We start from the raw sequence: 27,713 nt of genomic DNA on the forward strand, positions 1-27,713 counted from the left end.
GCTTTTTCCCTAATAAGACAGTTAAAGTTTTTAAACATTTACAATACTCAAGTGCAGGATGATCTAATTCACCATATTTATTCCTTTTCATAAGACTTTTCAGCACAGCAACATGCATACCTTACTTCTAAATGCACAAACACTTGGTAAACAGATCATAAGAGGAAAATAACTTCTGAGACTCTGCAGTAAACATGTCTGTAAAATCATAAACAGGAAATGACCCCAGCTCTCCTGTCAGTTCAGCTCTGGTACTGTGATTCCATAAGCGGTGAAGAAGAGGGAGAAATCAAACTGGATTTTGGATTTTGGAAGACTTTTCCAATTTTCCCCTGCTCATCTTGCATTAGACCAAACTTTCCCTGATCTATTTTTTATCAGGCTGTATAAAGAACTGTGCCAGCTCATGGAGGGGCATTGGCTGGAGGGCTGGCAGCTCTTTAAGCTACCACAACTGATAAACAAGAAACCACAGCCTTGAAGTTTATTTCTCATTTTATGCAAATTTCAGTTTGTTTCAGGAGGACCTACAAGCTGTTTTATTGCTTCAGTATAGTCAAACTAAGGCTGCTTTCTGTCCTTTGCTTACAAGGTTTGTTTTGGGAGGATATCTGGCAAAGAAATCAAGAAACTAGGTTATAGCATGAAGGGCAGAAGATTGTATCTTCCCCATGGAAAACAGTCGTGCTCTGTTGAGGACTTGATACCTAAATCATCTAGTCTGTATCTCAGTTTGCCAAGTGTTTCTGCAGTTTTAAGGAGGGACGTGAGAATAACTGCCAGAGTGCTGTGTCAGTTGGTAATTCCACTGCTTGATAGCATGCAAAAAAAAAAAAAAAAAAAAGGAAGGAGAGCAAACCTCTTAGCACTCTTCTCAGAATCTGAAATTGACTACATTCAACCTCAGGATAAGGAACCAGGAATTCAGAAAGCTGACTGAGCTCAGCCTCTGTCCCAAGCTGAGGTTTATGCTATCATGACCTTCATGCTGCGTAGCTTAGCGGCATACTGTGGCTGGGATGTAGCAGATATGATCTTGACTCATCGAGACTTGTTGGCTGAAGGTCCAAATGTGCTAGATGTTCTTACTTAGAAAAAGATATGCAGCAATAAATATTGTGTGTTCTCACAGGGATTTGGAATGTGAGTGCATGGTACCAGGAATCCTTAGCAAATTCAGTCAAGGTATCAGTCACACACTGAGGCCTTTTGGCCTCCACTGCAGAAATCCACATTTTTGTGACTGAAAAAAATTCACTTAACTGCATAAGCATTAAAATAGATTACTACATAATTCTTCCAGTTAGGAAAGGCAGGAAAGTTGTCTGTCCGACTGGAAAAAAGAAAAACAGGAACTTCTCAAGGTAGTTTGTAATTACTGGAAATAAAGATTGGCTACAAATGGAAGTAACTAGGACAGTTACCCTGTGTTCCGCAGCATCTCTGCTGCCATCCAGTCATTTAAGGTAGCATTTATAATACTGAGAGGCTTGGGTCATTCTTTGATCAGAAAAAGTATGCTATACTTGGCTGGATAACGTCACTTCTTGCAGTGACCACAAATTGCCTCAAAAGCTTGATTCAACTTGATTTGTCTCCCAAAAATACAGTGGAATGAGAGAAGGAAAATGGCTCTCAAGTCATTACAGTAAATGCATCTGTAAGAACAGAAAATGACACAGTTTCTTGTTGTGGTTTTTGGCCCTGGGATGATGATTCTAGTGTAAGGCAGTATGCTTGCATGTAAGGTGAACTTTGACTCTATAGACATAAGAGGTTGTAAGTCTTTTTTGTCTTTTTTTTTTAATGCCAAAAGTTCTTCTTCCAGGGCTGAATGGCATATCTACTGAAATGAATTGTGAGCTTTATGAGGATTTTTTTTTCTTTTTTTTTTTTCTTCTTTTTTTTCTCTTTTATTTAAATGTGCTCCTCAGGTCTTGGAGCTTAGTCCAGGAAATAATATGAAAAGAAATCCTTAATTATATTGTTAGTCCTGGCTCTTCTCATGAGAAAAATCTGCAGGCATCTTCAGCCTGATTTTGTATGGTAGCAATGGCTATTTCGATGTGTGTGCATACCTTCTCACTCCAAAAAACTGGTCCCAGAGAGTAGGATTCGTGAAAATAGGTAACACAATAAAGGGGAGGCACCATGTAAGTGACTGGGCTGTAGGTGAAGATTCGTTGTTAATTTGCATTTTGTTAGACATCAAAGCATCCACTCCCTGCATTTGGCAAGAGACGTACCAAAATTGACTATTAGAGATGGATCCATTTGAAACTGGCTGTGTTAGTTCTGCTTCTTATGCAGCTATCGAGATTATTCAGGTGTGCATGTTGGAATCTTGCTGGAAATATGCCTGCGTTGAAGTTTCCAAGCAGTGGCTGTGGTCCAAGGAGTTAGTTCACCAAGCTGGAGAGATCATTCAGTCCTTGCTCATTAGGAGGCAGAAGTGTTCAGTGGGCTGTAATTGGGTTGCATGTCAAGACTGCTCAAAAGCTTTGGCTGGTTTAGGATGTGGCTGCTTGGTACAGGCTGCTGGATGGTTTTGAAATAGGGATTAAAGTTTCGTGGTGGTGGTGGTGGTTGTTTTTTGTTTGTTTATACCTGTGAAATTTTTGGACTGGATTTTATCTGTTAGGATTCTGATATTCTGCTCATCTCCTGCTTAAAGATCCATGGAGGCTGTGTTCTTTTGTATGAGAGCAAATTTAATTAGGGTATCTGAACTAACGACCATTCCCAGTGGTCTGCCCTGTGCCTCTGAATGGCCGAAGGCAAGGTAAAATATTGCTGAATGTCACAGTTTACAGCCTGGCAATTTCCATTTATTTTAATGTGCTGAATTATAAACTGATGCTTCTGGTTCTGGGCACAACTATCCTGGGGTAATATCTTGCCAGATAAGATCCTCCGGATTGCTGGATCCTGTCTGATTGGATTGGAAGGAGGCTGCAGGCATGATGCTCTTCTCCCTCTAGAGACTTGAATCTCTTGGTCCTCTAGCCATGTTCCGAGGCCTCTGCCTGGACAGAGCAGAAGCAGGTTGAGAGGTTTTGCTGAGGGCTGAGAAAGGAAGGGAAGGTGTCCTGAGGCACCGAGGAGGTTTGGAAGCACACAGAAAGCACAAGAGGGACGTTTCAGAATGCAAGTTGAACTAGTTCTGATAGTGCTTCCTAATTAGTCACATTAGGAAAGGCCAGGGTCTTTGCTTCTTTTACCGATCGTATTTTTCTCCTGTTGGTTATTCCTCCTCCCCCCCCCGCCTTTGCCTTTCTTTCAGTTCACCCATCTGCATCTGTTCTTGCCCAGGCAGCTGCTGCTCTATTTGTATGTTCCCTGGGGGAGCTCTGCTGCTCCTATAAGATCTCCTGTTGCTTTGGGAATTCACCTTTTAGACATAGTACTTCATTAGCCTCTCATTTATGTAGCACTGTGAGAAAAGATTTCCCTTCCCAAAAAGCAGAAGAACGAGTTTCCAGCAGCATCTGTTTGAGCAAAAAGTGTCTCTGTGTAAATAGAGCCGGTTTGAAAGCCTCTGCTATTGGCAAAGGAGCGGCTGGGGAGTTTTTGAAGGAATAGTGTCTGACTGTGCTAGCACCAGGAGGCCCTTCGGAGGCAAAGGCTGAAGAGTTCCGGGGAAGGCTCATGTGCCCATGAGAGGTCGTGTTGCCCTTTGAGCCATTCTCTCTCCTCCTCTGCCCGGGACTCACGTAGTCGCCTCTTTTTGCTGTTGCTCATTAAAGAAAGGAGCTGTTCCGGATTTTTTGACCTCAAGGTTCTGTGTTTTCTCGTGGTTTTCTCTCCCCCGTCGTGCATTGTGGGAGAGCCGTCCCCTCTGCAGGCGATTGTGGGAACGGCCCCGGTCTCACTTATCACCAGTGACAAATCAATGGCAGCCTTCAGAAAGCTGGCCCCCAGGATCCCCGTTCAGCCCAGCTCTGGAGCAGTGGGAGGCTTTCCCAGCAGATAAAGGACTCCTTCCATCTCTGACTTGTTGCCTTAAATCTAGCTGAGGAAACCTTTTCAATCTCTTTAGGAGCGGCCCCCTCTGTGCTTGATTTGTGTTAGGGAAGGTGGCGGTGGGTGGAAGGGGGGCACTTGGGGAGCAGGAGAAATGGAAATGGGGAAGCATTGGGGTTTGTAACATTTTTTCTGTTTCCCTTTCACAATAGTCTGGTTGGTGCGTGTGGAGCTGGGCTCACAAAGCCTCCCCAAAGTGCTTGGAGTCCCGCAGGGCTCCTCACAGTGCAGGTTTGCTGTGTGTATGCCTATCAACAATACAGCTGAGCCCAGCAACGGGCTCCAGCTTTGGGCAAATATTTCTACAGCTTTTCCTTAATCGCTTTTGAGGGAAGGAGGGTGAGATGGATTTGAGAGGTGGGAGAGGGGAAAAAGTTTGTGTATGTGTGAGGGAGCGGGAAACCGAGATGACTGGAGGGGGATTTATCTCCAGCTTCTGTGGTGCAGGGTTTTAGTGGGAGCTTTTGTCAGCATTCTGCATCCATGTTAAAACTAGTGGGTCTGGGGGGCTTCAGAGGGAGGAGGGAGATATAGGCAAACAACACATAATGGTTTGGGTATGTCAGTTTCCTTTTTTGTTTTCCTTTTAGTTGGAGGCATTAGCCAACATGCCCCTTCTGAATGGGTTCATCCAAAGGCTGAAAGCAGTCTTTTCTTGTGCTTAGTATCTCTATAGCTTATTTCTGCTTAACTGTTTTGTATGTTATTATACTTAGTTCACAGGTAGTAGAGCAATAATCTCTCAATTTCTAGTTTATTTGATCTGGGTCCCAGCTCCAGTTGTGGAAGAAATCAGAGAAATGGTATCTGTTTGAAACAAGTTATTGCAGCTTGACTGCCTGATAGGTTTTGGCCTTGGGAATTCCTTGAGGCCATTACTGTAGTCCTGGGAAAGTCAGGTAAGCTCTTACCTACATGCTGTTTCTGTCTTCTTTCTCAAAAACTGCAGCACAGGTATATGAATGGCATGGAACATTTTTTGTTGTATTGCAGTGGTGGGGTTTTTTTGTTTTTGTTTTTGCTGTTGTTTTTGTTGTTTTTTGGTTTGTTTTTTTTTTTTTTGTTTGTTTGTTTTGCATGTTGAGGAAAAAGTAAGCAGGCCGCTTCTTTAAACATTCCTTTTCATCACTGCAAGGCTTGCAGCAAGCCTACAGTTCAGGGATGAATTCTTACATTAACAATCTGTTGCATGCATTATTTGCTGTGTATTAAAGACAAAAATGTCTTCTTAAGCCGGATGCTTTTGTTAGAGTGGGAATGATGCCAGAAGCTCCATCTTTGTTCTAAATGCATTATGTCAGAATTTAAATTTGAGCAAGAGATGTTTAACTGTGTCATTATTGTCCTGGAGCAGGGAATACTCATGCTCTAAAATCGTAGTTCTGCAGATGCTTCCATCTGAACATAGCTAGGGTCTGCTTATATGGAAACTGGACTGTCTGGACTCCCTGGCCAAGACCTGGCCCATCTTCCATTTCCAGTCAGTTAAATCTCAGCAAAATTTCCAAATTGAATCCAGTCTCCAGTGATTGCCAGAATGTAGGAAGTGAAGACTTAATTCTGTGTCAGTATATGGGAGAATACATGGGTTGAGAGAAGGCAAAGCTGCTATGCTATGATAAAACTGACACTAAAGTTCTTAGTGTGGATATTGCAAATACTTTCAATTAAAGGACATCTTTGGTTCTTATTTGGTGATGAGGGTAGAATAGGAGTCCTTTTTTGTTAGAAGAAATAACGGATGTGCCAAATACCCACCTGAGTTAGAAGAATGTGCATAACTATCCTTACTGAGACTTTTTTGAAGTGTTTTTATCCTTACTGGCATCACTTGACTACCTCTTTCTTCTACATCATTCACAATACAATATTTGTAAAGGCATTCTATCCTTAGCCCATCACAACTGCAAGTGAGGGAAGGACTGTAGGAAGAGAGAACAACTTTAGTTAGTTAGACTAAAATGCTGTGTTGAATAGGAACTCTTCAGGTATTCTTCCAAGCGAAGGGCTGCAGAGGAACTTTTAATCTAGCTGATGCTTTCTGGGCTGAGCGCTCCCTTGCTGGCCTACGGGCAACGAGAAGGAGAAGTCAGCCAATTTCTTTGTGATATAATGAAGCATTGAAGACTGTGTTGCAGTGTGAAAAATAACGTAGAGTTCCCTAAAGAGAGACTGAGAGGAATTTAGGAGGAAAAAGTAACAGAAGAGAAATACTATGGAAATAGGGAAGCTTGTTAGGTGACAGAAAGGGGATGAAAGAATCTTAGCAAGTGGTTCTGGGTAGCAGGTGTGAGATGCTTCTTCGTGCTCTCTTTTTGTACCTCTTGCCTTTCTCCTGCTTTCAAGTCTCACTCTTATGTACTGGCCCACCCACGAAACAGCTTGTATCTTTTAGGTTCTTTTCTGTTTCCTGTCCATTGTCGTAGATAAAATAAATCTGCAAACTTAAAAGGCCTGTGACTGACTGGTTTGTCACAGTGCTACGTACCACCTGGGTTCTTTCCTTTCCTTCTGTTGTGTTCTATGAGCACCCAGTACTTCAGCATGCTCACTCTTTGGGTAGAAGATATTTGTAAAAGGGAGCTGATGAAATCATTTGCAGCAGTAAGTTGTAAAGGCAGATGAAGCTGTCTATGTTCGTGGGCAGCCAGACCATGATAGTGATGAATATCATTGGAAGGCCTGGGTGGTAATTCAGCATTCATCTGGGGTGGTGTAATGTATTGGTTAGGTGGTCATATAGTGCAAAAAGGGCCTATTAAAGGCTGCGCAGATGGATTTAGTTCCGAGTTTTCATTAAAGCTTCTCCCCCCTCCCCCCCATTATATATTTCAAAATTACTGTGTTATCAGTAGCAATTGAACTTGCTTCTGAAGCATGTTATAGAGGGTAATATCTTTGCCAGGCTGTTGATCAGTCCTGCTGTGAGAATTTTTGTATATCAGGAAGCAAACTTTTAAAATTAACATCTGAGAAAGTAAATTTACTAAAATGTTCCAGGTTTGGTAACAGCTGTGCTACACCTGACTCCTCATTTCTCTTCTGTGGAGGGAAAGAGCACTGGTGTTGGGGCGTCGCAGTATGTCTACTCTCAGCATGCTCTTTACTGCTACCTCTTTGGTTAACTTGTTCCTCATGGAGTATTCACTGGAGTTTAATTCTTTGCACTGACACATTCCTCATTCTGGAGGGAACTGTGTGTGTGTATGTAATTTTATTTCTCCCTTGGAGTTGTCCCATAGCGTGTTCCTTCTGCTCTTCTAGAAAGAGAAGATCCAAGTCTTTCCTAGCACTGGCAGTTGCAGTTTCTTTCACTTCTTTGACCCATTCCCTGCTGAACAAGAGAGTTGAGTGAAGGTCGCAGATCTGCCCATGAAAAACACAAGGAACATAAGTTGAGATCCATATTAATTTCCCTCCGGAAACTGCCTCTCTGTAATTACAGTTCCAACATCCTCCAGGAGAAAAGGACTCTGTCCCCCCCTGCAGCCCCCCTGGCAAACACGATGCTCCTTGCGGCAGGGAAAGCAGGCATGGAGTGGAGCAGGTCAGCTGGGGCCTGAGAACGATCCCGGTCTGTGTCTTCATTGCAGAAGGGGGATGGGCGCTCTTCTTCCTCCAGCACCTCCTTGTCCCTTTCCCCAAATCTCCCAAGTAAATACAATTTTATTTTATTATATTGCTGCCGATCTGCTGTTGTTTTTCATACAAAAAAGGTGGAAGGGGCAAGAAGGAACGAAAGAGCCTGGCGACAGGAAGAGATGAATTGCTGAAGAATGACACTGGCAGGGTCTATTGTTCATTTTAACGCTGGAGCAGGAGCAGAGAGAAATGTTCACACGCCATTCTTGGGCATCCTGCTGGGCAGGCTAGGAAAGGGGCATTCCAGCTGGTCATGAGATTTGGCCGGAGAGTTTGAATTGGGCTGAATAGAGTGCTAGCTGTTTTTATTATTATTATTATTTTTCTTATAAAGAAGCCTACTGATTAATTGCAATGGAACCTGATTAAAGGGAGAGTCTGAAACCTGCATAGACAGTACAAACATAAAGCTATATAATGCCTATCAGCATGTGATAACCGGGCCTTAACCCTTTGGTGAGCTCCTCCCTCCCCCATGAGCCTCATAAAGTCATCATTGCCCAGTCTGTGTTTACAGGTTTGTGAGAGAGAGGATTTGTCATTTGGGGAAAAAGTTGTGTGCACAGCAGGAGACCTGTGAACAAACTATCTCATGAAGTACGAGTGGCTGAAGAATGAGATTAAGGTTTAGGGATGTGTTAGGATGGAGAGGTTGTACAGGGATTTGCTCAAATGTTGCTAGTTACATTTTAATAATTTTGCAGAATCTAGTAGCCCTCATCCCCACCTATATATTCCTACATGCAGCAATAGGGAAAATCCACAAAGGAAGCTGGAAAGTTCCACAGACTCCTTGCGATTTTTTTGCAAACAAATTTGGTAGAGACATGAATTACCCTGTGATGGATCTAACATGAATTACGATGTATATATTTAAAAAAGTTGTAATCTGTAAGAGAACAAAGCCGTAGTTCAGGTGAGTGCAGGTACTGGTACGGAGATTGAAAGTGGAGAGAGAACTTGGACATGTGATCTCAGCAGTGAAAGGATGGAGTTTCAAGACACTTTGAGATGAGATACCTTTCTATAAATGAAAGCTTATTTTTATTATTTATTGGTTTCATTTCAAATGAATGAGAAGAAAAAGGCCTAAGTCTACGTTCTGGTTTTCTTTAAACTGTTCTATTTATCGCTCAACTAATTTAGCGTCTGGACATGGTTGAATGCTCTCTGTTAATTTTCCTTCTTTAATATCACGTTTGTTGTTTGCTTCTTCTGTTGAGAAGCACAGATGATTTATTCAAACAGACTCTTCAGTCTTTGAAAGGGGTCTCTGTGTTGCAGTGTGAAGAGATTTGGGAGGGGGAACACTCTTGCCCCTCAGCAATGTTCAGCTTCAAGTGTGGCACAGTAAAGGACAGCAATGTAAGAACTCTAATGAATGTGCTCTCCAGACGTTTTATCTTTTTCCACAGCAAACTCTGCACGTGTGTGCCCACTGGCTCGGAAATGTTTCAGTAGAGAGGTGAAAAGAGCAGGGATATGTTTGGTAGCAAACAAAGGTCCTTTGTGGGCCCTTTGGGAACATGACCGAGCGATTACTTTTTCCTATCTAAAATCTTCCAATTCATCTCTCCAAATAAGAAGGTTTAGTAGAGACAGTAAGAGATTCCTGAGTTGGAAGTTACTCATCTTCCTTTTTCTTGTCGTGCATCTGTAGTTGCTTCCATCAGAAGCTACTGGCTGGGCATCACAGGAAGCAACTGGAAATGGGGGAGTCTTCGTGCTCAGCTCCTTCTGACTAGGAGAAGGAAAAATACATTAGGACAGAAATATCCTCTCTCTATGTAAACACTTGTTTTAGATGGGGTATACAAGGTAAGAAAGACATTGTGCTAAGTCATTACATCAGTAACATGGAGAGCAACATGAATGGACAGTTAGAATATTGTGCTGTTTTTGCTGCTTCCTTTTCCTGAAAAGAGAGCTTTTACACCTTGTTCCTGCAAGTGGCTGTGTACCAATCCTCAGAACATAGAATCTGTTGAGATCCCAATTGGAGACTGGGAGTGGATATCTTACAGCTGACCTGGGAGTTATGTTTCATGGTAACACAGCATTGACACAGACAGGGAGTTAAGAATAGCACTTTCCTCATTCTTATTCTTCATTTTGAGTCTGAAGAGAAGAGGATGGATGAGAACCATCGTAACTGCAAAAAAAATCTAGCAGAAAGCGAGACCTAAAAAGTGGGAGGTTGGATGGAGGAGTCACTTCTGCACAAAAATATTCTTGGTGTCTTTCCGTATCTTGCTTCTTATTTCTGTTTCTTCTGTTTGTTTGTACCTCCCTCTCCTTCCTCCCTACCACCTACTAGTCCTGCTCTAGTCCTTTCCTGCAGCTCTGTTAACGTTTAACAAATTTCCCTTCAGTTCCTATGTTTCTTTTGGCTGTAGCTCAAGGCAAACTCCCCAGATCCAAAACTAATTTAGGGCTCTGAGCAACAGTAGCATTTAAATGTTGGCTTTATGCCATCCGGCGGGCAGCCTCTTCACTGAGAAGAAATCTAATTCCAGTGTTTATTAGATCAACAGTGGCCTCAGGGCTGGACTTCCTTTAATGTTGGCCTTTTAATAATTGTAAGGCTAATACAGGAACTTGGGACCCCCAGGAGGGTCTCAGGAGCCTGGCTCTGACCTTGTTTTTGGGAAGCAGAACTTGGATCTTAGTTAATTTGGGTCAGGGAACTTAGGGGAGCAGGCAAGTGAAGTGGGGCAGGAGGTGTTATTTTGACTTCCCAAGCAGCGTGTGTAAATCCTTCCACATTTGTGCAGTAGTGACTTTGATTTCCTGCAAGTTTGTTTTAATGAGCTCTCTGGGGTAAGGACCTAGGTTGGGCAGGGCAAGTTGTGCCCTGTTTAAAAAGTGGATTGGGACTGGGTAGGATCTGTGTTAATTTCTCAGTTTGGCCACGATCTCTTTGGGAAGTCACTGAAGGCTCAGGTTTCCAAGCAGGAGGAGTGCCTGCGGTGGGAGGTATGAGTACTTTGCAATATTGAGACTCAGGTCTAAATCCCTTTGGCCAGATGTGTAATGAAGCTTAAAGGTCTAATTTTCCGCTGGTTTTAAATGAGTTGGGCACACAAATACTCACCGATCTGTGCTGTTGGGCTTCCATTTCTGTTTTTGAATTGAAGATAATACTTCCCAGCTTCAGGGGGTGCTGAAATTGTTCATTAGTGGAAACAGGTGCTCTGACACTGCAGTAGTGGAGGCTACACAAATACCTAGAAAGGTGTGGTTCCAGAACAAGGCCGCTTTGCTTTTGCTGCACATCTTCCTGCCTCAGCAGTGTTGCCATTATTTCACTGAAGGTGAAGGTGAAGCCCAGTGTCAACAATATGAGATTGGTTATAAAGAATCCCGTGGTGCTTTTTCACTGTTGTGGTTAATATTTCTGGAGTGCGAATATGAATGAACTGTGGAGTCTGTGGGTTTGTACAGGCAGCACCTGAGACCTCTGGCTGAAGCAGAGGAAGAGTTTTGTGACCACTTTGTAAATGATGCAAAGGAGTGTGAAGTCCAGGCGCTGTGGGAGGTGCAGGACGGTGCTTCGTGAGCTGCCTGGAAATCAAGCAAATGCGGGTGGGCTGAATAGGGGCTGATGTGCAGCATAGCTGCCCTGCAGTAACCCCAACTCTGAAGTTCTTGTTTTTCCTGTTGGCAATTCTATTGGACAGAGCTCGTCCCATCTGAGCCCATAAAACATACTTATGTTAAGCTTGTGTTTTTGGGTGCAAGTGTGCATATATATATGTGTGTGTGTGTGTATATATATGCATATATATTGAAATAAATGTTACTGGTAAAAGTTTGTTGGTTTTTTTGCTTTTTTTTTTTCCTTTTAAGTTAATCCAGTTCTCTGGTAGGCACTGCAGTTGCTGTGATGTCTCTGTGGTTGTGTGGTACCTTTCTTTGCCAGGCCCAACCCTGTTCTTCCAGCTCAGTCTGACCAGCTAATAATTGCCCCTTTTCTGTTCATCCTCTGAGGGCAGCATAATATCATGTGTGGGGTTATTTTTTTAATTTTTTTTTAGAAAAAGCAATACAGAACAACTCTCTTTGTCCCAAGATAGCTCTGTTTATCTTGTGGCTTTTGCTTTTGAAGTCCTCCTGCATGTGGGATTGCAAAAATGAGCTTCTGCCTCCTTACTGCCACAAAACCACACTGCATATCCTACCCCTTCCCTGGAGAACTCCTCTGCTAAGCCGAGCTATTGTGGTTGACTTCCTAGTTTCTTGTGTGGCAAAGAGCTGGAAAGCTACAAAGCTCGGATGCTCTACCACTAACATGATGGCCTCTTTAAAGGGGACCAAAATAAACTCCTTAAAATGTCCCTGTAAGAGAACAGTCTCCGTCTTGTCCAGGAACCTGGCCTTTTCTTTATCATACCATAATGATGAGAAGAATTTCACTGCAGCCCACAAGAGCCAAAATAGGCTCTTTTGAGGGGGAGACCTCCTGTTGTCTCCTCACCCTACGTGCCTGGGCAACTGAAGTACTGTTAAAATATTAGGTTCCCTGAAAAGGAGGACTTTGCAATGCTTACATCTTTTATCCAGAAATAAAATTATGAATATCCATGCTGGTGAGTTCTGGGATTGATCAGGTCAGAGGAATTTGGCTTTTATCTTGAACTGATTAGATGAACAAAGGAATATTATGTCTCCTAGATCTCAAGAAAAGTTGGGCACACGCTCTGAAAGGCAGAACGTCCTTGCAGCTAGTCCACCACCTGGAGCATCAAAAGGATGAAGGAGGCTGAGTAATAATTTCCTGTGGAAGAAACTGATTCAGTATATTTACAGAGTCAGCACAGGAGGGAACCCTGAAGGCCAACAATGGCATCTGAATGTATTCTGAGCAAGGTTATGAATGCTTTGTAAATCCGGATAGCACTGGTTTGGACAAGCAGTGATGCGCTAATTAACAAAGATTAAATCGTGCAGTAGAGGAAACTGAAAGCTCAAGAAGCTTCTGAATCTAAAGAGAAAGGAGCCAATTTCGTAGAGCATCTGTGACAAGTAGATGGTTGTGTAGGATCTTTCCTGCTCTAAGTATGCTTATCAGACTTTTAATCCTTGCAACTCAGATCCAAAAGTGTCACTTTCAGTTTTTCTTGGCTCTGTGAAGCCTCTGAGTGCTTTTCAAGCAGGGATGGCAGCAGTTCTTCCTTTCTTCCTCTTATCTCTCCTGTTTTGACCACTCTGTTTTCTTAGCCCTCTTTCCCTCATCTGTGAGACAGTTTAGCTGCACTTCAACAGGTACAGTTTATAGGCAGTAGATCAAGGCAAATCAGCATTAATTTCAGTTTCTCTTAATGCTGTGACCTATGATTATTTCTTCAGTAGCATCTTCAGGACTGGGAGGCCATTTTTTCAAGAGTATAGACAATATATAGCTGTCCTCCTGTATGAAACTGAAATCCAACTTGGATTCTGTTTGTTAGCTGTTGGATTTTTTTTCATTTGTTTTTGTTTTAAAACATTTTAGTGCAAATCAGGTTGAGTTAGATCCTGCACTGTGAGATGACAGCTCTGTCTTTCTCAGCTACTACACGAGCGATTAGTGAAATCCCAAAGACACTCACCTTGGAAGAGGATGTTGTATCAATGTGAGCAAAAACAGAGTGAATGTTGGAACTGTACTGACAGTTTGTTTGCCCTAAAGAATAAGGCTACCTAAACTAGAGGAGATGAATATGATGAAGGAGGAATGCTTCAGAATTTTTGAAGTTCTGATTCTTCCAAGTCACTTCATCACAAAACAGGGACTGTAGCTGTGAAAGAAAGCATCTATTTCCAGGGTCTCACAGATAACCTGTTTTCCAAAACTCTTCCTTCTGAAGGCTGTGTAACGTTGCAGCATTTGATTTAAGAGTTATGTTGCCTCTGGAGGAGCAGGTGCGCTTTGCCTGCAATTTTAACATCTTGGATGTGGATTTCACAGTTGCCGCAAATTTATACATCACCTGCTATCTTAGAAATAATCATAAAATCATACAATGGTTTTTGTTGGAAGGGACCTTTAGGATCATCTAGATAACCTCTCATTCATATGAATCAAAACTGATTTTGCCTTTGTGACCATTTATGGTATTCTGCAACTGATGTCAGTAGTATTCATATGTCTCTTACACCTTTTTGCCCCCATCACTGACTTTTAGGCTCACCTGAAGTATAAATAAACAGGCGATAAAAGTATAAAGTATTTGGGCATAGAGAATGAGTTGCTACTTTAAGTATGGAGTGTTTGACACAGAGGTCTTGCAAGATGTTTCAAGTCAAACAGTGGTGGAGATGTCAGGGAGAAGTCATGTCTGTAAGAATGTCTTCTGTAAGATTTGGTGGACCCATCTGACCAGGGCTGTGCCTCTGAGGATACTTCTTTGTCTTGGTCAGTTAAAGTTTTAGGGGATGAACCAATGGTTAGGATCTTGGGTGTTGCATAGTGCAGGCCACTTTTGAATAACTTGAAAGGTGATGCTTATCTTGTTTCCTTCTGTTAAGAATTCTGTCTTTCCTTGTGGCAAGCACAGCAGTTTTGTGCATTTATCCTCATTTTTTTTATTTTAACTTTGCTTTTAGGAGGATATATAATGAGAAGAAAATCTAGAAATTTCCCCATGGAGAGCTTCCTAGCAGGGACACGAGCCAATGTAACTCCAAAGCATGTTGAAATTAAAATGCTGATGTTTCTGCCCTGTAGCTGGGGAAACAAACTCCTGCTTCATTAGTCGTAATCTGTGCCATAGTTTATCTCCATAAACTTCGATATACAAGAGTAGAAGAAGGATTCCTGACTACTCATTGAACTTCTTTCTCATGAACTGATGTGCTAGTATAGCTCAAGTAGATGAAATGCATCAGAAGTACCTTTCTCCTTTGGATTATCTCTGTTTCACAGCAGGTTGCCCCTCAAGCTGGCACTTAACAGTTGTCTGGGTTCTAGAAGATCTCCTGCTAACATTTCTGCTGGCCCAGCATTTGTTTTCTAACTCTTCGTGTCTACTGTACTGTATGATTCACGACAAATAAGTAGTAAGTTGCTCATATCCATTATGGGACAAGAAAGGATAGAGGTTATTAGTATGTGGCTTAAAAAAAAAAAAAAAGGCTATCTGTCTCATCATGCTGAGGTGACTAATTCTTGCAAAGCGTTATGTAGGTTTAAGGTGGTATTTTAAAATGTTTGTATAAGGTTTGTGCATTCTGAAAGGGTTTGACTTGCATAGTTCCTACCTCCCAGGCCATGGCATCCAGCTAAAAATTCCCACCTTGTTCTAGAGCAGGTGGTGATATTTCTGATCTATGTTGTGCTGCAGCAGTCTTTTAGTATTGTCCGTTTCTGAGTGATATTTTATTTCTGTTCAATGTGCTTGAGTGAAATGGTCCTGCATGACAAGTAATTTAGCCCTGTGGCTGAGCACTTTATGTCTGTCCCTTGGCTTCTTCTTTGTAATTCTCTACTGATGCACAGTTGCATGGGAGCTTGCAGCAACATAAGAAAATGCCCCTCCAGGCTAAAATCAGCAATATGTACTTTTTAATGGCATCTTTCAAGTATCGCTGTGCACTTCATAACGTAATATGAATGAAATGCTTCATGGTTAGGAGGGTAAATCTACAGATAATGAAATGTTAAGTCTGAAGAGATGCTTTTAATAGTGACAGGAAGGTAATTTCACAAGGTGGGAAGCATAGTGTTCCTTGGGATCCAAATTTATATGAGGACAAAGTAGTCTACAGCAAAAATGTAATTACATTGGATAAAAGGATCCATGAGTTCAAATCTCTTCCAGTGAGGGCCTTGGATGTGATGAGGAGAATGTCAGATATAGTATACTGGAGCTCCTTATTTCCTTTATTTTACCAAGAATCTGTGCCAGTGAGTATGGATGTTCCCAGTACTTAATGTTTTTGAACACTCTAGTAGAGGTAGTAGGGAAACTACTGAATTGTGACCTTTTGAAGTACTGGAAGCCCTTTCTAAAGGATAACCGTTTGGATTTTCACTGGTTGGCAGGCCTTTGGAGCCACAAAACAAAACCTGCATTTTTGACTCCTTCACCAGCTGCAAATGTTTGAGGGAACCTTTTAATTAAAAGAAGCAGAACATTTGTCAGTTAGTGGGAGGTAAATATGTAAAAGCATACAGTATGGTTGTATTTGATTCAAGAGAATTGAAAACTAGAGTAAAAATGTTTTATCATATTCTTACAGAACAGTTTTAGTGCTATCTGGAAAGAGATGCATATGAATCCAAAGAGAAGAAGAAAAACATCACTGAGACATTGCTCTCATCTGTCTGGCCTTCCCTCCTGGAGTTTCTCATTCGTCTGGAAATAGAAGTTGTCTACCTAATAATTCTTACTTGCCTTTGAACCAAAACTTTGCGCTGAGATTTTGAAGTGTGTAACATTTTGGTATTTAAAAGGTTCCTGCATGTGTAATGGAACTTCATGGGTTTTCTAGCATGAAATATTTTCTGTAGGCAGTTGAGTGGCTCCTTGAGGGGTGGGGAAAGGAATAGAAGTCCTATTTTAAAAAAAAATTGCACGAGATTGCTGGTCATTGCCTCTTATCTGATTTGAAGACCCAGAGAGCGAACAGGGAAAAAAATGCAGTGTTAGTTCAGGCTATAAAATGAGTATGATTGAAGTATTGAGAGTAATGTGCCATAACAATGCATTTGCTATACATTTTATTGCCACAGTTAGAGTATTTTGTTTAGCTTCCCTGTGTTAACCTGTTCCTGAGGTGTGTGGAACTGATATTTTAACTTGTATGAACACGTCTTCCTCCAAGATGTGATGCTTTATTCAGTCTAAAAGTACATTTTTGGCTGCCATGTTGTGTCATGACATATACCCATGGTTAGCTCATTTTTTGTTATTGCTCCTTGATTTCTGCAGGCATTGCTGCATCCCAGGCTTTTCTTGTCCATAATTCTAATCTTCTAATGTCTCATCTGTATTATTTCTCTGTCCTCTGTGGTTTTTGTATAAAATGTTTCCTATTTTGGTTTCACTTCAGGCTGCTTTAGTATGATACTTGTTCTGTCTTCTATATCATTAATGAAGTTATTTAATGGAACTGGGTCTAATGCTGATCCCTATGGTATCTACTAGCCATCTCGACCCCCTACAGCTTGACTTGCTGCCATTTCTCATTATCTTTTGTTTGTGCTTCTTCAGCTGATTTTTTGGTCCGTGTGTGCTTGTAGCCAAGCCAATTTGAATTAGTTTCTGTGAACAGGATTTCATGGCAATAATACTGTTCTTTCTGCTCAAAGATGCTGGGTGTTTAGGAATACACAGTAATCTTTAGCACGCTGTACTGAGGTAATAGTAGTGTACCTATTTTTAGAGATGAAGAAGTAATTTCGTAGAATGTTGTAGAAGACAACAGATATAACTAGGACAAGTATCTAGAGATCTTGGTTCTGGTCACAATGCTTATTACAAGATGTTTTTCTGGGCTTTGGAGAATGAGCTGTAATAATTACTCCTTGACCCTTGAATCTTTTTGTTTTCAAATCCTTCAGTATTTTTCTGTCAATAGTTGTTTCTATAATTACTTTCCTATTCACTCAGTGCGGGATGAGGTTTTTGAAAGGGCTGGTAATATTTACTTCTGTGCAATCAGAATTGAACCTCAGAGAGTCGGATGTGAAGTCAAAGGCCTCACATCTCCCAAGCCATGCCATATTTCTTAAATGCCCGTCTCCCTCAAGCTCTCACATACACCAGTTGCACCAAACACTAACTCATTTCACACTTGAGCTGCTTCTCTTATTTTCTTTAGATGGTAATAAGCAGATACAGTGTGGAATTTCTCTCCTTCATGCTTTTTATTTCTTGTGGTTGTATGCAGTGAAACATTTTTCAGATCTACCTGGCATAAATGCGTAACTTAATTTGAGAAGTGAAGGGTGGTTTTGCTTGGTAGCATGCCTCCTTGCAGAACTTTGTTCAGCTACATGTTTAAGAGCCAGCTGGTTCAGGACTGAGGTTTCCCTCTAAGCCTGGAAAAGTTTTCCTCTTTTCTTAGGAACTGCTCAAGTATGTACAGTACCCAGTCACAATAAAAGAAAATTTAAATTAGAATCTTTTCTTCGGAAAATGCTGCAACATCTTAAAATCCCCTGTTCCCTTTATAAAAAGTAAACAAACAACAAATTACCACTATAGTGCTTTTCCTCAAAGAAAGTGAAAAGGTTCCATTTCATGCTTTGGAAACTTTTGGATTGCTCATCCTAGTGGCACACAGGGGTATTTTTACTCTAGGCGGGCATCAAATATTTGGACACCCTGCAGGTACCCAGTCAGAGCTGCTGCAGATACTTTCACAAGGGCAGTAATAAAAGAAAAAACTCTGTTTGCTTTTATCAGTGCGAGGTGCCCTTCCTGACATCAGACTGTGCTGTAATGTTGCTTTTGCTGTGTTTGCCAGCAGAGCTCTGGGCTTGTACAATGGTCAGCAAATCCCTCTTCTAAAGCTGGATTAACTGTACTTTCCTTCAGTGGAAACTGCTGTTTGGGTAAGAGAGAGAAATCCAAAATTCTCATTTTCTTTCAAGATAGGCAAGCAAAGAAAACTGAACTGTTTTGCTGTAGAAACACCCAGTGAAGTGCTGGTTGAAGAAAGAAAATGTATCAATTTGTGTTCAAGGCCATCTGACATAACGTAGGTCTTCCCTCATTGAGGAATGTTTGTGATGGCAAGAAAGCTTGGCTTGGAAGAGGAGAAAGAGGTGAAAATCATATCTAATACAGGCCTTCTAACAGCAGATGAACTAGGTAATACAGTCTGTGCTACAAAATTCACTAATTTGAACCCTAAATGAACAATTAGATGCTCATGGGTTCCTGAAACACAGAAATCAGAATTGAAGTGCACATGTTGAAGCCAAGGTAAATATTCTGATTAATGCAGTTTTTTGGTTTTGTTTTGTTTTTTTTTTCCAAAAATACAACTTCTGTTATCCTTCTGTGCTTCTTTTGGGAGAGAAAATTCACGTTCTTATGGCTGTCGTTGTTGGGACATTTTTTTATTTCTCATTTTCCATTTAATTCCATTATTTATACTCCAGTTCTTTTACAGCTCCAGATTTTTACTGTAGGTTGCTGTCAAATATTTGTACTGTGTTCTCAAACCTTTCCAATATCCATTTATACATTCTGTCCTCTGCCAGGAACTTCTGGATGGTAGGATTAAAATTATAAAAGCTGGTGTTGACATCTGTTTGTTCTGTTTGCATCTCTTGTGGTAGTGAGGTTCCTCAGGAATCTCTCTGCTTTCTGCTGAAGGTCTTCTGAGAAATGCAGAGTTAGACTTCTGTCCCAGGAGGTGAAGGAACCCAGAGCTGTGTGATGCTCAGTCTTGGACCAAAAGAATGAATGTTCCTTTCAAAGGCTTCTGATTCTGAACTGAACCGAACAGTCTGCAACTGTAAATCTTGCCAAATATTTCAGTAGTTCTAAAGTAGGATTTTCTAAACCTGCTGGTGGTGTTTTTCTTTGAGGTGTAGAAAAATTGAGTGGATACTTAGCCATGGTTAGCTGTGCTGCTACTTTGTATGTACATACAGAATTACGTGATGGTTCAAGCAAATTGATGGCTGGAAATTTAGTACTACTGCTTTTAAAAATAGCAACGAGAATTTCTCAGTTAGGATGAAGAGAAAAAGATGCATCTCAAGGGTGGCATGGAGTGCAGGAGTCTCTTAAACAGTCAGTTCTTGGTACGTGGAAAGAAAGAACATGTGGCAAGGCAGCATGGTGTTGCCTATAGATGCCAGGATCTTTGGCAGTTGTTTGATGCAGTATTCGTGGCCCTTGTCCATTTGAGGTATCTTCATTTTTATGGGACTGTGAGAAAATCCTGCTATTGCTGGAATGTTATCAGGGCCTGACTGAGGTGATGCATCTTGAAGAGCAGGAACATATTTAAGTAACAGCTTGTGGAAAGGTGAGTTCTCTACAAAACAGGTAAGAGCTGCCATCTGTCACTGTTCTCACTGAAAACTGATGAAGCAGCTCTACTCCTGGAATAAAACATGCCGTGAGGACTTGGAAGAAAGTTTTCAGGCTCACTTACGAATTTGCTGCAGAGTTCAGTTTGGTAATTATTCTGCCTATTTAAGTTTCCTTTGTAATTTCTGTGACTGCGTTGCAAATACAGGGCTGTTATATAATAGTTCTTGAGTATTGCAAATGACCTCATCAGCAAAATGAACCTTTGTATGTTAAATTTTTCTTTATGGATTGTATTATCTGTCCTAATGAGAAGTTAGTGGGGGGTGAAGAGGAAAACAGAGCAAGAATCTTTTGTTTAAGCAACCCAACCCCTGCAAACGTTGGGGAAAAAAAAAGAAAAAAGGAAAAAGAAGTATGCTGCAGAAAGAATTGGATGACTATTTACTGCTGCTTTTCAGCTGGACATGAGATAATTGTTTTGCCAGCTTTAGATGTAAAATTACAAAGATGCTAAGTATGTTTTTAGTAAGGGAAAGATTGGGGTAAAAATTTTGCCTTCCCTCAGAAGAGATTTTGTGTCAGATAAACATAACAATGGAGGATATTTGGAAGGACTCAGAAACTAGACATAGCATACTAAAACTAAGGTGATGGCAGATGTTAAGTATGAGGTCTGTGTTTAGACTGGCTTCCTGTTTAAAAATTTAGAGGCTGTTTGTCTAGTATTTTGCTATGAAAATTGTTTGGTTTCTGGATTCTGCTGCTATCGCTTCTGGAGGGAACAAAACTACAGACAGTGAAGATGATTTTTGGTTGCTTGTAACCACGTAAAGAACTTGTGTCATGGTCGTATGAGCTATCGAGATGGAAAGTTGAGTGATGTTGGCTCAGAATCTGGCAATGGTCTCTGTATAGCTTCTATATATTGTTTTACACATTTTGATGTCAAAACGTCATTTCTTTCCTCTTGGAAAATTGAAATGATTTTTGAATACAAAGGGTTTATTAAAACGTCCAAGACTTCAGTGCAATGAAAAGTTTTATGAAAGATGTTTGTCATGGCTAAGCCCAGAGATTCACCTGATTGTTTCTGTTCCGGAATTATATGCAGAAGTGTAAGAAGATATTTTTGCTTTGATTGCTGGTCCAGTTGCCTGAAGGGCAAGTGCTGACTTCCGTCATGCTCCCGGACCCCGGACTAACTGGAGTTGAAACGTGACACTGGAGGTTTATGTTCCACCCTAATGCCTGCTTGGTTAGTCTTCCATCTCACACTTTCTATGTTTATTAAGTGTTCAGTGTTAATAGTAAGTCTTCCGTTGAGGCTTCTCACTCCAAATGCACTACTTCCGCTTGTTGATGGGGTGATTGAAGAAATCACACTTCTCATCTTTCTCCTTTCTGGCCCTCTTCTGTTACAGAGAGGAAAGTCAATAGAGTCTGAGCACTGGGAAATAATCACATTACACCAAGGGTGGAATACTGTCCACATTGAAATAATTAAGAAAATTCCTGTTATTTGCAGGGTGTCTCAGGCTTCATTCAGTCTGTTCTCTTTATTGGATAAACACTAATCATCCAGGATTGATTCTTCTCTGAGGCTGTTTATAGGTAGGAGTAAGTTACTGTATTTAAAAAGAGTCATCTTTCTTTAAGGTGAGCAGTGTTTGTGCTTTCTGAAAAGTAACATCCAAATGTAAGGTCAGAGTAAATCATGATGTATAAAACAGGTCATTATAAAGTCTAGGTTAGTTAACTTGAAGATCACAAATTGAAAAAATAAGGTTCACAAAGATCATAATTTAAGCACAGTATGTTTACCTAATGGTATCATAGGTACAGGATAGTGCATGCAAGAAGGTATTGGTTCTTGGGTTGTAACATCTCCTTCAGCTTCCAGCAATTTCTGTAGCTTGGTGAAAACAGAGATGGCTGGACACTGCGACTTCAGTGAGGCAGGAGGAGCAGATTTAATTCGTGTGTTATGCATATACATACACACACATGACGTGTGGTATTGATTGCAGTAAGATAACGGTGTGTTTAATAGTTCAGCAAATTGAGTTGCAGTTGTAGTTTTCCCAGGAGTTTGAGACACTGCACTAATTCTTTCTGTGTTGTTGCAAAGTTGAGCTCCATTTTAGCTGCTGTCCTGCAGCTAAAATAATTCGCTCTTTTATGTTTTTTCCCCAGCTTCTCTCCCATTCCTGTTTATCTTAAATATTTTCCCCCAAGTTTAAAACTTGTTTGCATTGATGTTAGATCCTTTCCTGTTGCTGAATCTACCCTAGAATGTGACATCATGGAGCCTTGGAAAGATACAGCAAGTTGCTACTACTTTCATATTTGTCTTTTTCTGAGGGTTATGAGGACAATGATCATCATCTTGATGTGTTCCAACAAGAAGGGGTACTGGAGCTGGAAGTATTTAGGATAAGTGCTGTGAGTTACTGTTACAGTTACTGTTGAGCCAAATGATAGAAAATATACTTTAAGAAAAAGTATTTTGAACAGTACCTACCTGAGGTTGTACCTACATGTGGTTGTGCCTTTCTAAGTAGTGGTAGGCTCCAGGAGGAGGTAGTTTGTCCTGAATTTCCTGTGCTATTGGTTTGAAGGAATTTCTCTTTGAGCTTTGTGGAGGTTTGTGGTTCTGAATTTCATCAAATATGTTGCATAGATGATGTGTTACTTTTCCCTAAGGATGTCTGGGCTGAGATTTTTGCCTCACATTAGAATTAAACTTGTCTTTAGACATCTTCATCACTCACTCATTGTGTGACTCTTTGTGTCAGGTTTTGCTGTAGCCAAAACTTGTGGGTTCATGGAGCATCTGAGCACTTGGCCTCTTCCCAGTTCTGTGCCCTTCTTTCTGTTCCTTATTCACCTTGCTCTTCCTGCTTCTACTCCATTTTGCATCACACATTGATTGCCTTCCCCAACATCTGCAGTAGGTATACCATAGGTATACCTTTTCTGCCAGGCCTTTTAAAGATAAATTATTACAGAGATGGGAAATAAATAGCTTGCTGTACCCACAGCAGTCACTGTGCTAGGAGGTAAAGCAGTCAGTTTGGGTGTGAGTATCCTTGAGAAATACTGCTTGGGATATGCTTGGGTAATAGTTTGAGTGGCGGCTGCCAACAGGCGGTGCAGCAGAGGGAGCAGGGGCTGGCTGAAACGTTCTCAGCTAGGAAAAAAGTTATCATGGAATTATTCCTTCACGATGTGTGCATCCCCCTGAAACTTAAATCTTAACTTACCTAAATGGATATCTCCACTGGAGGGAATTCTGCTGTTGAGAAAACTTGCAGAACAGTTACGTGCAATTCTGCTGATACTGCTTTTAACAATTGGAATAGGAAATGAGGAAATTATGAGCCTTTTTTCCTCTTCTTCTTTTCTTTCTTTTCTCCCTATAGGATTTTATGATTTATTTACTACAGTCCGTGTTCAATCATGGATATACTAAACACAACAAATGAGATCAATACATCTGCAAATAGGTACTTTGGGTGTGTGTGTGAATATAACTACCATGTAGGGCAGTTATTCCTCTGTACTTCTTTTCTCGTGACTTATTGTTTAAGGTGAGAGCTTTGGATTTGTTAGAATTTCAGGAAGAAGGAACCATGCAAAAAGGATCCAATCACAGTCTAGCCTGAGGTTGATTGATAGAATAATCTCTTGTTTAACAGTGATATTGATTATATTGATTATCTAGATAACTTCAGACCAAAATTCAGGCATGACCTTTTCCCTTTTCAGGGTGGGCTGTAGAGTATTCTCACTCAAGGCAGAGGTTTATTAACAAAGTGTGTTTGTTTACATCATAAATAGTTGCACCCATTTGCAAATGGGTGAAAGTCAGAGGTGAGGGGAGAATTGTTCAGTCAGTGGCAAAGGGGAGAACAGGATTGGGAGCTCCTAAGTTAACTTTAAAGCTGAAAAAAGTGTTCCTATTGCATTACGGCTTGACATTTGAACTGCATTTTCTTTTGGTCTGTTTGTAGAGCTGAAAATCCTCTTCTCCTGCTTTCATGAATGTCAGTTATGCACACAACAACATTACAGGTTAATCTCTACTGATAATTTTTTTTTTTTCTTGATCTTTCACTGGAAATTGAAATCTCTAAAGCACTTACATCTTAACGTTTGGCATCTAGAAAGTTCTGGAGTCAGGAAATCCCTAACAACCCTCTGAAGTAGAATCTTTGATATCCCTTCTGTTGCGTTGTCAAAACTAAGTGGAGCAGTGTCAGCGCTCTGCTGTAGGAGAAGGCTGAGTCTGTAAAATAAAAACGGTGTTCTTGGGATTCTTTCAGCTCAATTGTGATTAGTGCAAAGTTATTTTCCAGCTGATTCCTAAAGCTGTATTTGGCAGGTTGCTATTTGCTGTTGCCTTCAGATAGTTCCGTTCCAGGAAACTGCGCGTAGTGCTTGATCTCCTATTTCAACAGTGCAAGAGGGGCGAATGCTTTTCTCTGTAGGAGAGTGTACGTTCATACATGTGGTGTGGACACAGAGAATAATTGTGACGTCAATCTGTATTTAAGGCAATTACCCTAAAATAGAGAGAGCTCTTCAAAATACACTGTTTGTTGGTTCCTTTCGCAGGCATAACAAGTAGCACCGAATGCTCCTGTGGACGCAATCACTTCACGTGTGCAGTCAGTGCTTTTGGGGAGTGTACGTGCATCCCGGCTCAGTGGCAGTGTGATGGAGACAATGACTGCGGGGACCACAGCGACGAAGATGGCTGCAGTAAGAATACCATTTGTGACTTGTGTTTGTATAAAGCTGAACGTCTTAACTCTGTCTCTGCAGATGCTTCTCTTTTACAGACACGTCCTACTTTTTGACTGACAGGTTTTTAAAGTTGTAAATGGCCTGCTTTTGGCTGACTCTTGTAATCTACCAGGGTCAGCATCTGCTGGCAGAGGTTTTGGAATGTTTGCTGGATGTTTTATAAAGGGAAACAGATAGAAGTACTTCTTTTTTTCTCTATCCTTTCAAAAACACTCTCTGTGCACAAAGTTCATGGTTCTTCTGTAAGTAGTAATAGAAAACAAACAAAACCCAAAACACAGTGTGGTGTATATTGAAGGTAGATAAAGTAAAACTTTCAAACACTTATGGTTTCAAATCCACCTTCTCTATGAAGAGATGTTAAGATGAGCACTATGATTGACTTCCACTGGCTTTGGGATTCACTGATTAGCTTGTAGCTGCTGTGTATCTGTGTTTTGTCAGCATCCGTGTAACTGAGTGCAGATGGATGGGAACTGATCAGAAGTCTCAATCTTAGAGGGTCTATCATGGTATAATGAATTGGAAGAGAAAATTCTTTTCCATGAGGCCACAATTTAGTTGCATTTTTCCCTTGACTCTTTGGATTCCACAGACCTTGGAAGAATTAAATGATAGAGAAAAAGGCCCAATTTCATGGAATTCCTTTCCTGAAAGTTTTCCTAGAGCTGAGGATTTAAGACTCCTCTTAAGACTGCATGAACGTGATTGAGAAATAGATCTTCCTCTGTTGGATATTTCTGTCTGGTTTCCTTTGTTCACATCTGTAAGAAAAAAGAGCTTCCCTCATCATCAGTATATTGTTTTCACTCCTCTTTAAGTGTTTTCAACCCAGCTGTAGGAAATCTTCCTTCCTTCTCAGTTCTTGTTTCTTACAATTTTTCACAAAATCATGAACACACAGAAGGCTTTGGTGAAAAGCAGATTTTTGAGAGATAGGTCACCAGCAAACTGAGATCATCAATGTTTTTGTTTAAATATGATTCATGAAAGGGTTACTGGGCAAGGAAGGAACCTTAACTGGAGAAATTATTGAAAGAAGCGGAAGTGTGAAAGGAAAACCTGCATGTTTACATTTAGTAATGGAAAATGGGAATTATAACAGCAGGAAAGAGGACATGAAGATCTGAGATCTAAAGAAATAATATTAAAATCTCAAAAGAACAAAAAAGAGAGCTCAGGCTGAAAAAAAAGGAGAGAAATTGAGCAGGAATATGAGAAATGGGGAGGTAAGGTTATCCAGTAACTGAATTCGTTTTGCTAGCCTCTTCCTGAGCACAGAAACTTGTTTATTTTTTTCTATGATTATGCTTCCCAACTCTATTGGAATGCCATGAAAGGGTCGGTCACCATTCAGACAGGATTTATTTGTTGATAAGGTCTACTTTGTGCATTAATACAGTCCAGCACCAAAGATTCTTAAACTAAGCAACTGCAGAAACAGTTGTGAAAACAGAAGAGGGAACTAGCAAGAGATTTTTCGAAATTAATGAGAGTTACTTTCTCATTTGACATGTACTTAAGCTGTGGGTCTTCTTACCACTAAACACTGATTCTGAAATTTCAAACATTTTTAAAAATCTGATAAGTTAAGCAATGGGGTTAAGGACTCTATAGAAAAGGTAAATGAGGGCTTCAGTGCACAAGTGCAAGATTGCAAAGGGAAGGCCCTGGGAACAGTTTTTCCATTAAGCCTTCTGGATTTTGTTTTGAGTAGCTGCTCCATATGTGTCCTAATATGTGATATTATTGTTAGCTTGTAAGACAGATTGATTATTCAGTATAGGCTCCTGGTAGTTGTCTATGATAAATCATATCTTGCATAGATATTATTGCACTGAAATTCTTTGCTAAAGATCACTTGTTAAATCTCTCTATTTTGCTTGACTTATTGGAGCCTTGGGAAGATAAACCCTTTCATGGGGCTAAATTTCAGTTTTATTGGTTTACTGACTGTGCCAACATAAAGAAGACAGAAGGAATGCAAGAGATGGGGTGAGCTGTAAGCTTCATTGAACAGCAGCTCAAACTTTAAACCAATGTAAGCTTCTCACAAATCAGCACTGATAATTGTACACAGTATATGAGAATGATCAGTTCATACATGGCCAGCAAGGAAAGAAAATGTATGATTTGTGTGCACTGTTTATGGTTGGAGTGAAGTTTTCAGCAACATCTATTTTGAACTTGATTTATTTTCTATTTATTGACTTTTACTAAGTGTTAATTTCCTGACATAAATGTTGAACTACAGGTTTGAAGTTACAGATTGTCCTGATGAGGTTATCCTACAACCTGATTTTAAAGGCTTAGCTAAGAAATCAGTGAGGTTTCTCACAAACCATGGAATAGTCTTCATGCTGAGATGATCCTAGTAGTTTGTTCTGACTCATGAGCCAAAGTGTGTGCCAACACTTGAGTGAACTGGTCTGAGATGCTCAAACCGTCATGATTGTTTTTTTCAGCATCATCTGGAAGTAGAACTCTGAGTGGCAAAGACGGGAGCTAGAATATCATCAAGTAGGTGTCTCTAATGAAAGAACCAACAAATGGTTGCAAGGAATCCTACATTTCCCCTGGTTTCTTCCAGGCTAGTCTTAGAGAGTTGCTGTAGCTGTCCAAACTTTTCAGAAAAAGTTTTTTTTTTTCAGAAAAATTAGGTTGTGACCATGCTTTTTTTAACATCTATTTGTCCTTAAGTATATCAGCTGATATGTATACTATATGAAGATGAAACAAGAAGTTTCCAAGAGTTTTGTCAACTTTATTGAAAAATTAAGGTGAGAGTGGGAAGACTTTGGACAGCTACACTCCTAATAAAGCAGGAGAGTGAAACCCAGGGTAATGGGAAAAGCAAAAAGTATCAAGTTGAGATTCAGTTTGGGATCAGTGTCTATAGACCATATATATGTTTAAGTAGGTGATCAGACTTTACTAAATGCTCTGTAGTAAAGCAATTATCTAGCCTGGAACTGATAATCTATAATTTCAATTAAGAGGCAACTTGAAACAAGCCGTGTGTTAAGAAAGCAGGATACTGAGACTCAGCAGTGAGAATTCTGCACCTATGAAAAACAGGAGTAGAGGCAGGGATTGTTTCTTCCTTTTGAGAGTGATTTTTCAGTTTTGATAAAATTCTCTGGGTTGGTTTTTTTTTTCTTAATGTTATTTTACAAACTGTAGAGTAAACTGATGCTTTTGGAAGTCATTTGCAGTAGGTTTTGCCCCTTCTATACACTCCAGCCTGACTGACTTTCC

The 27,713-nt window shown here is 40.6% G+C and overlaps 1 protein-coding gene across 5 annotated transcripts in view; it reads left to right on the forward strand.

Moving 5' to 3' along the window:
- LRP4 (LDL receptor related protein 4) overlaps window positions 1–27,713 on the forward strand; it is a 79,793-nt gene that overhangs the window by 13,896 nt on the left and 38,184 nt on the right. For 4 of the 5 annotated variants that reach the window (XM_031593443.2, XM_090140883.1, XM_090140884.1 and 1 more), the window contains exon 2: window positions 24,264–24,410. In XM_031593443.2, coding sequence (XP_031449303.2) covers window positions 24,264–24,410 — 147 coding nt within the window. Of the gene's footprint in view, window positions 1–24,082; window positions 24,143–24,263; window positions 24,411–27,713 lie in introns of those variants that run through there. The other variant, XM_090140885.1, reaches the window with a different exon arrangement.

The sequence above is a fragment of the Phasianus colchicus genome, chromosome 5, assembly GCF_987193195.1.
Source record: "Phasianus colchicus chromosome 5, bPhaCol1.hap1.1, whole genome shotgun sequence".
NCBI classification, from domain to species: domain Eukaryota; kingdom Metazoa; phylum Chordata; class Aves; order Galliformes; family Phasianidae; genus Phasianus; species Phasianus colchicus.